At 41.3% G+C, this 12,653-nt stretch overlaps 1 protein-coding gene across 1 annotated transcript; it reads left to right on the top strand.

Annotated features, from left to right (window-relative positions):
• Window positions 1-385: 385 nt before the first annotated feature.
• Window positions 386-9,235, top strand: LOC111232182 (scaffold attachment factor B2-like). Its single transcript, XM_022759580.1, has 21 exons — window positions 386-654; window positions 966-1,062; window positions 2,101-2,165; window positions 2,276-2,482; window positions 2,571-2,630; window positions 2,743-2,776; window positions 3,564-3,972; window positions 4,340-4,383; window positions 4,469-4,578; window positions 4,675-4,824; window positions 5,299-5,387; window positions 5,678-5,727; window positions 5,853-5,932; window positions 6,051-6,193; window positions 6,550-6,655; window positions 6,897-7,093; window positions 7,303-7,480; window positions 7,662-7,744; window positions 7,868-7,926; window positions 8,158-8,212; window positions 8,339-9,235. The coding sequence occupies exons 1-21, from the start codon at window positions 502-504 to the stop codon at window positions 8,454-8,456; spliced, it is 2,487 nt and encodes an 828-aa protein (XP_022615301.1). The 5' UTR covers window positions 386-501; the 3' UTR covers window positions 8,457-9,235.
• Window positions 9,236-12,653: the final 3,418 nt, after the last annotated feature.

The raw sequence follows: 12,653 nt of genomic DNA on the forward strand, positions 1-12,653 counted from the left end.
GGGTGGGGGTGGTGGGACCTATGACATTGCCATTTGCCATTTAATGTGGTCATTGCATTAAATTGTATTACGTTTTTATGTTTTGTAAACATTTTTTTTTTTATAAGAAATCGGTACATTATAACCCGTTACACTGTAGATCAATTATGATATGTTCTGTATTTAAGAGGCAGTAAATAAAAATAGGCTAACCTTTGAAGATGAATTGTATCAACTTTTTGTGCAAACGTAAAAAAACAGTTCAATGCCATCCCTGACTATGTATTTCCTGTTCAAGATGCGTTTGTCATTCATAATTTTTTTTACCAAATGCAGCCTGTGTAATGCTCGTCTCTGCGCTAAAACCGTACTGCGCATGCGGCCTGACGTCACTTGCTCGCGCTGCCTCCATTTTGCAGTAGTTTTGCAAGCCAGCTGCCTGCAACCGTCACGTAGCAGTAGTAAATAAAGTGCATAAAAAGGTCATTTCAAGCTAAGGAATTATTTTCACAAAGAAAAACGATGGCGGACCCATCAGCGGACGTGGAGGTTCCGGAGGGCGCGGAGGTTCGCAAGCTGTCCGAGCTGAGAGTTATCGATCTGAAGGCCGAGCTGAAGAAACGAAATCTGGACACCACGGGCGTCAAGAGCGTGCTGTCGGAGCGTTTGAAAAAGGTCTTCTGACTGCTCTCTTGTTAAATAACTAGGAACAGAATTACCACACAAGCATGCATGTACTGGCTTTGTGAATGCACCATGCCAAACTAGTATAAACACGAAGCTACGTGAGTTTACGAATACGAACCCATTGACCTGAACCATATGCTAATGCTAACCCTTAGCTAATGTTTGCGCCAAACACCTGACAGCTAAATGTGTTTTTTTTCGTGGCTTTGTACATATTTGACGTTGTTTTTTTAGAAAACGTCATTCTTCTTTGTACAGTCTATTAAAGAATACATTGTGGGGTTACTTTCCATAAACAGGCCATCGAGGAGGAGGGTGGAAATCCTGATGAAATTATTGTGGCTACAGATTCAGCACCAAAGAAAGTCAACGTTACACCTAAGCGGGCTGCCAGAGGTAAAGTCTCCACAAGCTGCACACACGCCTCAACCTAAGCTTTTAATGTTTGTACAATGTGACTCAAGGTCTTGTCTCATTAGCTTCAGTAAAAACGAAACAACACTGGAGAGTCCTCTTCTTGCCAAATGACACATGATACCTGGTCTCGTGGTACTTAATGCCTGTGCACCTTGCCTTAAGAAGCAACAAAATATTTTAGTGTTTGAGAGACTCTAATCTGACGTTTACCAATTGTACTTTTATTTATAGTCACCTCACATATCTGTCAGAGTACAGAGCATAGCTGTACACTCAGTTGTCATGTTATTGGGTGCAACTTCAGGTAGGATACAATGTGTTATACAGAGGTTGGATAAGCAGAAACAGGTGTTAAATGAATAGAGTTTTAGATGTCATGGATGTGTAATCTGAACATGGATGAAAAGTTGATTTTGATCGTTGATTAGGCATACTTTATGATAAACTTTATCAGTGTTCTTTTACCAAATTTGATTTATAATATAGTGTAATTAATAGTGATAAATGCTTCACTATTCAGTTTCCATTTACAATAATAATATTAATGATGAAAATCATAATGTTAGATTAAATTTTAAGCACCTTTCATGTAACACAAGGACACTACATAAATAAAACAAAAAAAACTGAACAGTGTAAATTTCCTTGGGCACTTCAGAGCAACGAGGATTAGTACTGACAATTAAATCTCTAAAAGGTTTATGGTGGTCCTTGCTTCTGAGCCTTGAGTTTTTGTCCATGTCAAGGGGAGTAGTCATACCTCTATATGTGATTAGGTTTGTGTCGGGCAGTGTCTGTTTCTTGAAGTGTGTGTCAATTGACCAATGTCTGCCATGCATCAGGCAATAGCCCTGCCACAAAATCTACCTTTTTATGAGTTTGAAAATGTTAAATTTTGTTTGGTCTATATAGGCATGATAATTTTGGAGGTTGTAATGTACAAACATAACAGGTTTCTTTGGTAGCTCTTAGACACCCAATGAAAACTTGGTCTAAAATAAAGAATATTTTCTGTAGATACCAGGCAAGAGAATGATGAACCAGAGGACAGCACTCTTGAGGAGGACTCCCATGATGGGCACGTAAGTTTCTTGAAAGTCCTTTATAATGTTTGTAATAAGTTGTTAGGCTCTGGGTCATGCTGTTGTATTGTTGTTACTGTTTTTAACAAATTCTGCCATTTCTTTGTCAGGAGGATCTGCAGGATGATCATGAGAACATGCAGGAAATGGACATCCTCGATATGAACGTGCTGGATGAGACGGATAACGACAATGGAATACCAGCCGAGGATGATGACGAGGAAACAGAGAACCTCCATGAAGAAGACGCAGAGATGAATGAAGATGAACATGACAACAGGGATTTCGAGTCAGAGGATGAAGCAAGACGTCCAGAGGTGAAACAAGACTGGAAACTTGTCCTCTAATTCTTATATTTTAACTCGGCAAGTTTTAATGTTGCTGTACTTGTTTGTATTTTAACAGTTGGACGAGTCTGAGATGACAGATAAGGATGAATATATGACATGCTCATCAGTCAATATGGTATGTTCCCTCACTAAATATTTTTCATGTATGTAAAGCTTGTGACACTGTGGTAAATATAAGTGCCACAAGCGTGCAGTTTCATAAAGGCATCTTTTTTCTTTGGGCACAGGATCCAGATGCAGACTACATGAAAGAAGAAACAGGTACTGTAGAAAATGGTTTAAAAAAAGGTGGAGGCATCTTTTTACAGTGTTGAGCTTGGAATGCAAACACTTTGCTTAGAGAGAGACTGGAAGCCCAAAGGAAATTGCTGAATTTGTGCTGAAAGTTGGGTTATCCATAATTGATAATTTCCCCATCAAATATTGGTCAAGTTACCAATAACGTTCTTCACGTTGTAAAATCACAGTGGTTAACAATTTGATGCACATTGACAGCAATTACATTTCATGGTCAGGGAGGTTTGAGCTGTTGCAGGTGATTGCAGTGTTTCTAGGTTGCCACATGAAGACTAAGAAGATCCATCAAGATTCCTCAGCCATTACATCTTTTTAAAGACTCTGACTCAGAAATCAGCTGGATATGAATATGCTGGACTTGAGCTGAAGTTCTGGTCAATACAAATGGACACTTGGAAAGTCTGAAAGAAGATGGACTACAGTGAGCCTCCACTGCTGCACTGCTGATCTTGTGGCTCTCTTCAGCACTGAAGTCTTTGTCTGCTTTGGATCAGGTGAACAGAGTGAAGTGGTTCAACTTGAGAATTGAGCCAAAGTGTTAGCCGCATTAGTTGCTTGGTTGTCCTCCAGCCTTTGGGTTCTCTTCCAGTCTCTCATTAGGGACTACTTCATCGTTTTAATACATAGTAGTAAGAGCACAGACCAGTGGTCATGACGTTCCTAATCCAGGCCTTGCCAGTTCCTCGTTAACCATTGCTGTGTTTCAGAAGTGATTAAACTCTGTGCCATTCTATTCCTGTTAAATCCGTAGAAAATGACAAAGTAGCCGGGTCTTGTTTATCTGAGCCGCTTAACGAAGATCACCACCAGAGCCACGAGACGAGCCCTGAAGAAGAGCAAGCTGCCACCGCCGGAGGGGAAGACAGTGTGTCTGACAAAGCCGCCCCTGGAGATGTGGAGAGCGACAGGGATGTTATGGAGACTGACACCAAAGAGGTTGGGGACACACAGAATGTCCCAGAAGAGACATTTGACGCTGAAAACAAAAGCTCGCAGGCTGTTAGTGTAAGCGAACAGGGCGCTGTGGGTGAAACCGTTGATTCAGAAATTGGGTCTAAGAAGGGTGAGGAGGATGAGAAGACAGAAGAGAAAGCTGCTGCGGATTCAGCCTCGACAGTGAAAGAGTCCTCTTCTGTAGAGGGCGATGATCTGAAAAAGAGGTTTGTTGCTTTCTGTCTACTAGAAACCAAAATGGCTATCTCTGTTGCATTGGCTCCTTTGTGCTAGAAAAATTTGGATGCTCTTTTGGAGGTAAAAACGTTCTGTGCATTTGTCCGTTTTCATTTGTCGTTCCTTACACTCACCTATTACCTCGTTATTACCCATTAACGAGTAATGTATTGTGATTTTCATAGGGTATAGTTCCATTTTTTTCACTGTTAAAGCACGGCACTATGGTACATGATGGGCTGATCACTGTCAACTTTTTTTATTCAACCATAAAACACATAAGTAAATACATTTAGGTGAGAAGAGCCCTGGTGTCCTCACTGCTGTATGTTTATGGCTTTTTTTCTTTGTCTTTAGCGCTGAGGAAAAAGATGGCAAGACAGAGTCAAAAGATGAAAAGGGTGAGTGAATGAAGCGGTTTATGTCCTATTGTATCTTTCATATTCAATGGATGTATGCTTATTCCTTTATTTTGTAAATGTGTAGCCGCTGGAAGTGGTGCTGCAGCAAGCAGTAGCAGGAATCTGTGGGTCAGCGGTCTCTCTTCCACAACCAGAGCGACTGATCTGAAGACTCTCTTCAGCAAATATGGCAAAGTTAGTCTATGCAAACTATCTCTCACCATTGTCAACATGCCTACAAATCATTTATATTTCATCTAAAATTGATCATTTCAATTTAATGTCCTGCAGGTTGTTGGTGCAAAGGTGGTCACCAATGCCAAGAGCCCCGGGGCTCGCTGCTATGGTTTTGTCACCATGTCCTCCACAGAGGAGGCGACCAAGTGTATCAGCCACCTTCACAGGACTGAGTTGCATGGCAGGATGATCTCTGTGGAGCGGGTGAGTGTTGAGGGAAGACTTTTTCTTTTACTGCTTTTATTGGTCCCCTAATAACTAAGGTCCCACCCAAATAAAACACCTCATGAATCTGAGTGAATCAACACAGTTTCCTTTTATTGAATTTAATCTCTGTGGAAACTGTTTTAATCAACACATACACTTTGATTATTAAGATTAAGATTTGAGGATAAAAATAAAATAAATCTTATTAAGTTTATTTACATTATAGTTGTTTAGCTTTTATCAAACATATTGTTGCTAAATTTTCAGTTTATGGCTTCACTCTCCTGTAGCAGGCACTGACAGGAGAAGATGACAGGAGAAAACAATACACGCAAATCAAGAGAGGGTTTATAAACTGAATAATGTCTTTTTGCTAAGATTAAAATATAACTTTTTTGGTATAATCAGTATGTTAAACTGAATCTGTTCTTTCAGCTTTTGTGAATAAACATGTTCTTGTTTTAACTGTAGGCAAAAAATGAGCCGGCAGGGAAGAAGCCAGCAGACAAGAATGACATCAAGAAGTCTGGCAGCGACAGGAGACACTCCTCCGACTCCAAGTAAGATCGCTTACGAGCTGTCTTGTGTTTGAGTCATGTCTGTTACTAAAACTGACCTAGCGGCCTGGTATTTTGATACGGTGTGCCTTTAAATATCATGGGTGCAGACATTTTTAGCATGGCGTTACCCAGTGGTAACCTGTAACCTCAGTAGTTGAGAGATCCTGATTTATACAATGACGCGATGAACTGTCAACTATAGGGAGAAAAGTAAACCAGTCACTGAATTGTTGGTTAAAATGTTGGTTAATATGGCTCTGATAGAGCTCACACTGTTGTGTTTTTTGTAGGTCTGATGGAAAGGATGAGAAATCTGAGGGAGAAGGAAAAGATGGCAAAGGTGAGAAAAGTTAGATCTTTCCCAGTTTCTATGTATCAAGTAAATGCTGGAAAAGTTACCTCTTGAAAGCATTTACTTATTATTTGTGTATTCTTGACAATGTCAACTATATTTGTTTTTCACAGGGCGAAATGAGAGGACTGTAGTTATGGATAAGTCCAAGGGAGAGCCTGTTATCAGCGTCAAAACCAAAAGCAAGGAGCGAGTAAGTAAACATACACCATAGAGAATGTCTAATATACAATGTATTTTAATGTGTTTTTGCAATCGGCCTCTAACTTAAACTTTTTTCTATCCTGTCTTTCGCGCTCTCCTTTCTCCAGAGCACAAAGAGTCGGGACCGCAAGTCACCTAGTAAAGAGAAGAAAGACATCCTGTCATTCGACCAGATCAAGGAGCAGAGAGAGAGGGAGAGGCAGAGACAACGAGAGAGGGAGATCAGAGAGGTGGAAAGACGCAGATACACGTAAGGATCGTCAGCAAAGGGCCCAGAAACAGTAATCTCAACCTACTCTAATATGGTTTGATACAGAATAATCGAAATTGATGAAATTACAATCTTGTACTTCTTTAGATTTTTATCGTGTGGAGGTCCATGTGAAATAGCTTTTTTAGTCCTGCATCTGTTTCTGTAGATACCTGTAGATCTTTGTCGGAAGGCTGAAGAAGTCATTGTAGTTTTGTTTGATCCATATGATGGACACTATTAACTTATATTTTCTCACTTATCATTCAAGACACTACATACTTAGGAGACAGTTGGTGCTCGTCTGTTGGTGGTGTCTCACTGAACACGGATTGATCCTTGCTCTTTTCTTTCAGCGACCGCGACCGTGACAATCGTCCAGATCGCGAGCGTGAGCGAATCCGTCTGTTCAGGGAGAGAGAAGAGAGGAAACACTTGATCCGGAAGAGACACTGGCTGGAGGTACTGTCACGCTACTCTTGTGTATTTCTTGGAGGGTTTTTTTCTTTCTCTTACTGCATTGATATCTGTGCTACCCACATTTCTTGCATTATACTCTAACTAGTGCAAATCTTTGTCTGTTGAATACATACACCATACATATATATTCTTCCATTGCTCTCATACAGCCATTTGCCAACTTTCTTTTTATATAAAAATTGCAATATCATTTGATAGTCGTGATGAATGGCTTCATTCCCAGGCTGAGAAGCAGCGCCTCGATGCAGACCGTATGGAGCGTCAGTTCCTGGAGCGTGAAAGGCTACGTATAGAGTATGAGAGGCGGCGGGAGCAGGAAAGGATCCTCAGGGAGCGCGAGGAGCTGAGGCGGCAGCAGGAGCAGTTGCGTTATGAACAGGAGCGACGGCCCGTTAAGAGGCCCTATGACATGGATGGCAGGTAAATAATAACTGACGTGGTGTAGTGACGATAAACAGGATGATTGATTAATGGATTTATTGCTTAAGCAGAGGTTCATATCAATTGGCTTCTCAATCAGTATTAAAATATCGTCAATAATAAGAGTGTGAGTTTCAGTGCTTCTGTTTATCATCCAGATAGAGACAAGCTCAGCCAGTGATATTCATTATTTTGTTTTGTTTTTTTAGGAAAGATGATTGGCCTGATAAGCGCATGGCCATGGACGACCGTTATAGCCGTTCAGACTTCAGTCGTCAGGAGCGTTATCAGGACTTTGACCACAGAGACCGGGGCCGTTACCAAGATGACATGATGATGGACAGGCGGGACAACGCTCGTGGCATAGGTGCAGACAGAGATGGTCAGGTAAGAGACATGGATCCTCCTCCCACAGGGTCATTGCGTTGGTGTGTGGCTGACACAAAGATCAGTGGTGACCAACTGCCCTAAAGAACAGTAAAACGTGAATCTTTGAAGCCTAAAATTTGTAAGAACCACACGGGAGCAGGATGTGAGAGAGTTCTAACTGTCTCCTCTCCTCTTACAGCACTTCTCAGACAGGTCAGACAGGCATGGCAGAGATGGCCGAGAGGCCTGGGGTGGAGGCTATGACAAGCGCATGAACCCAAGGTGAGCATCATTCTGAGCTTCTCCATTTTAAGCCTCATAAAACTTAGAAAGAATACAACGCGGCCATGTTTCATGAACAAGATAAATAATGTAAAAAATTATTATTATTATTATTTTTCTTAGGGAAGGAGGTCGAGACTGGGACTCTGGACGGAAGATGGAAGGAGACAGAACATGGCAAAGTATGAATACTTGTGCAGTATTGTGTGTAATGACTGTACTGCTAGTGATAGCATGATTTACATTTTAAAGTACAGTAGTTTTGCCTTCTGAGGATTGGAGTGGCAGATGGCATAGATATAGTAGCAGACTGAGGGAAAACAGTGTATAGTTGTTGTCCTGCTTAATGGCAGTCTAGAGCTTTAACTACTGTGTTAGGTCTGTGTGTCTGATGTTGTGCTTCTCAACTCCAGGTAGAGATGGTGCTATCCCAGGCCAGAGCCACATGGCACGTGGAGGAATGGCAGGGTAAGTAGTGACTATCAGCTGTAATTAAGTCTCAAAGTTGATGTTATCCCTTTTAAGATGAACTTAAGCTCACAAGAGCAGCCAATCATTGTCTGTCTGTTTTTTTTTTTTTTTTTCTCTCACCAGTCGTGGAAGCTACATGAACACAGGAACATCTCAGTCCCTCTCTGGAGCTCTCAACAGACAGAACCAGTTGATGCAGGGCAGCGGGCTTCAGGGTGGAGCTTTTGGTCGGCGCTACTGATGTCTGTTTATCTGAAGACAATAGTGGGACTGTTTCAGGAGGTCATATCAGGGAAGATGTGGCCATCTTGTTTTTGTACATTTTTTAAAATAAAGAATTCTTTTTTGACACAATTCCAATCCATTCTTGATGGAAACCTATTTTTCTTGTTCTTCATTTTTTTTTGTGACATTGTGATCACCTGCCTCATATTTATCATTCAGTCCAACCTACCTTGTTTGTTAAACACGACTGTCTGCTTACAGGAATGTGTCGTGTATGTGGGTTGGCCTGTTTGTGGAGAGTCACATCTGAGCTCTGTGTTGTAAATTCAGATGTTTTATTGACACGTAGGTTGATGGACCTAACCTCACCAGTCTCATTTCTGTATCCCAGTTTGTCTAAAACATTTTGGAAGTTTTCCATCCTTGTTAAATGAGCTTTTGTGGCAGTTAACTTGTTCAAAGCTTGAGGCTCCTCTTTGACGTTATTCTTTTTAAAACAGATGGTTGGTGAAAATTTCCCTGCTCAAGAAAATGTTTTTAAAAGAAATGTTACATTCTGATTATCCAAGCTTCTTAGACTTTTTTTTTTTGTCTTAAATATTTCAATCAGTGCTTTTTTTGTATATAGTGTTGATTTGTGTGACTGTTGGGTAAAGGTAGTAAACCCCCTTGGAGCGTTTGTGTGCACTGATGTGATGAAATCTAAAATTTAATGTATGATGTGTCACCCTAAGTTTTCTGTAACTCAAGTGTGTTTTTTAGTTTTTTTGCATAAAAGTGTTATGTTTTCTTGTCCCTCTGTTTACAGTGTTATTTGGTTTATTTTAATGCCATGCTCAGCACAGCGGTCTAGTGGAGCTCGGATGTAAAATTCACAGGGTGAAGTTGCCTACAAGAATAAAAGATTTTTCGTCTTTATGAAGTCGTGCTACTAAAACAAATGCTCCCAGACGCGTAACACCACAACACTTTTGTGAGTCAGCATGATGCACTGAAGCAACTATTTGAATTTCAACTCGTCTATTAGAGCTTCCTATTGTATTACAGGGGTGGGGTAAATATTCTCAGGTCACGCACTGAACTTCGCCCCCTTTGACTCAACATTGTTACCTTACCAGACACTAACCAAGCTGCGACTTCTAGTATCACATACTGTATCAATGTGCAATCGGACTGCTACTGTGGTGCCTTGAGATTTTTCCAGATGGCTGAGGGAGTGCTAATCCGTGTCCAATGAAAATGGATTTATTACACAAGTAGACCTCCAGCCTAGACTGAAGGAATGAGGTGAGAAGCTAGTGGCTGCAACGGCAAATCCAGTGGGTATCCTGGGACAACTGGTTGGAATCCAGCCATGACATTTCTACACATAGCACCTCAGTACATTTCAGTATTTGTTATGTAATTTACTCATTGCAGAATAGCACACTGTCCAGCTCATCCATGAGTATGTATGTATATTTATTTGCAACAGGAAATGATTTTGTAGGATGATTCATGAGGTGAGTAGGATGCGGTTTTGACCCCTGTACATCACACTCATAGGTCATGAGTACACCTACTGTCAGTGTTATATTAGTCCTGAGCTCCAGATATAGCTCCTTCTACTTTTAAGAAAAGAAAGGAACCCTGACTTCATTGAATCTCATCTATAACTGGCTCCAAGTTCCCTTTATAGCAGTGAAGTTCCTCTCTTTCAAAAGACATATTAATCCTAGATATCAATCCTGCAGGTCTGCAGCTACACAGCAACCAGCATGCATCAGTTTGTAACTGTGCCAACATCTTCCCAACCTGTCTGTCTACCCCATCCTGCTGTTTCGTATGGAAATGTATGAAGCAGTCAGGTCAATTATAATCTTAATCCTCATTTTTCCTCTGTTATTTTCTTTTTGTCCACTAGAGGGTGTCATATAATCACAAATACGATCTGAAAATGCTCATTTAAATTCATTGTTAGACATTAAGTTGATGCTATTGTGTGGATTAATTGACTGTGAGCTTAACTGTAAAATCACCTTTAAAAAAAATGCAAAAAAATTCTCATATTCCTGTGGACACAAATGACAGAACACTGAAGGAAAAAAAAGGCCTACAGAACATGACTTGTGAGTGAGAGGATGTTGCGGGATAAAATCAGGACATGTATTAGGGTCCCTGCAGCTGGTTCACCTTTTTCCTCATCTCACCCCGACTGACCGCTTCTTAACTACAAATAGTCCACCAGATGTAGAGAAACAGCTTAAATCAGCATGACAAGGAGCAGTGGGGAGATGAGCACACAGGGTCTGAGGTGGAGAAGGTCGCAGACACCTCGCCTAACACACACACACACACACACACACACTTAAAAGCAGGAAAATGTGTATGCAAGCACACACTCACACTGAGGTCAATATAAAAGGAATGCACTCACCCACACGCACACATACCACTGATCCCCTGTGTCACCCCCATGCTGTGCAACATCATTTACCCAGATTCCTGAACTTTGGAAAATTTATTTTCTCTGAAGTCTGTCCTGAGGAGTCGGCTAACTGACGTGTCCTTCATGTCTGTGTGTCTGTTGTGTCTCTGTCCTCTTTCTTCCTTCGTATATATCTCCATCTATATCCGTTTCACAGAAACTCAAGCTAATTTCCTGCAGCTGCAAATACAGATGAGTGACGAATGAAAGGAAAAACCAACATTAGGTGTTAGTATAGTAAGGTGTTGGGCCACCGGTCTCTGAACTCTACTGGAGGGATGAACACCATTCTTCCAATAGATATTCCCTCATTTGGTGTTTTGATGACAGAGGTGGAGAGCGCTGTCCAACACATCAGTCTAAAGTCTCCCACAGGTGTTCACCTGGGGTGAGATCTAACCCACACTGAAAAAGAGGACACCTGCTTTTAAAAGGTTTTGTAAATTCATTACAAGTCAAAAGCTGGACACTCTCTTTCACAAAACTATTCAGACCCTTAATTCAGTACTTTGTAGAAGCCCCTTTGGCAGCAATTGCAGGTTTGAGTCATCTTGGACAAGTCTCTACAAGCTTTGCATACCTGGATTTGGGCAGTTTATCCCATTGCTCCTGGCAGATCCTCTCAAGCTCTGTCATATTGGATGGGAAGCATCTGAACCTCTTCAGGTCTGTCCACAGCTGTTCTATGGGGTGTAAGTCTAGACTTTGACTGAGCCACTCAAGGACAATCAGAGACTTGTCCTGGTGCCACTAAGCGTTGTCTCAGCTGTGTGCTTCAGGTCACGGTTGTGCTTCAGGTGATGCTCCAGTCTCGAGTCACGTGCACTCGGGAGCAGATTTTCTTCAAGGACCTCTCTGTAATTGGCAAGATTTGCAAAAAAAAAAAAATGAATGTCAATGTTTTCAGTTTGTCAGTGTAGGTTATTGAGCATAGCTTGATGGCCAAGATTGTGTCCATTTAAAATTAAATCCACAACACAACAAAACAAATACTTTCTGATGCCACTGTATATCACAAAAATGTCCTATAATTAGGACAGTGAGTTAAAACCAGACTGAATCTGCATCTTTATAGAGATTTATAAACTTTTGAGCAGTGAGTTAAGTTGACTGCATTTTTTGTATCAGACAAACGATGTTTTTTTCCTTTCATGATCACATGTGATCATATAGCAGGTAATTTAATCTGTACAGCAGGGGCCAGAGCCACACCTCTGCCCTGCACGTGAGAAACAGACAAACACAGTGGAATTCACATCATATCACACAGCAGGTTGTCAGTAACATCTTCTACCATATTTCATCACTACGCTTGGTTCACATCTCTGAGTCAGTTGCAGTGCATGTGAATGTGAGACTCTGCAGCGGGGGAGCTGAGGCAGAGTCGTATGTTTGTGCTGCATGTTTCGTTTGATGCTATACGTTTATGTGCAAAAGCTCTTCAATATGTCGGTCTGCAAGGCTCCGGACCTGAGACCACCACAGGTGGATCCACCAAGAGCTTCCTTGGACAGCTGAGAGAAAACAAAGCTGTGACAACATCCGTTTTTATATTTCAACAGAAATGAGGCTCAGAGCAACAGCTTGACCTGCAGGGGAGAGAAGGAGGTCTGCAGAGTGTCAGCGTTGTGAGCCACAGAAAAATGCAGAGAAAGAGGCAGATAGGTACACAGATGTAAACAGTCTGCTGTGTTCCTCACCACAAATGTGTTTTGAGAAAGTATTTGTCAAATGGCTCTCCTCAAG

Source organism: Seriola dumerili, unplaced genomic scaffold (assembly GCF_002260705.1).
Source record: "Seriola dumerili isolate Sdu_G_001 unplaced genomic scaffold, Sdu_1.0 BDQW01000322.1, whole genome shotgun sequence".
In the NCBI taxonomy this organism is placed as follows: Eukaryota; Metazoa; Chordata; class Actinopteri; order Carangiformes; family Carangidae; genus Seriola; species Seriola dumerili.

Coding starts and splice junctions, on each gene's coding strand:
- LOC111232182 (XM_022759580.1), top strand. CDS start 502: ATGGCGGACCCATCAGCGGACGTGGAGGTTCCGGAGGGCGCGGAGGTT. Junction 2,777..3,563: donor CTACATGAAAGAAGAAACAG/GTACTGTAGAAA, acceptor TTAAATCCGTAG/AAAATGACAAAGTAGCCGGG. Junction 4,825..5,298: donor GGATGATCTCTGTGGAGCGG/GTGAGTGTTGAG, acceptor TTTTAACTGTAG/GCAAAAAATGAGCCGGCAGG.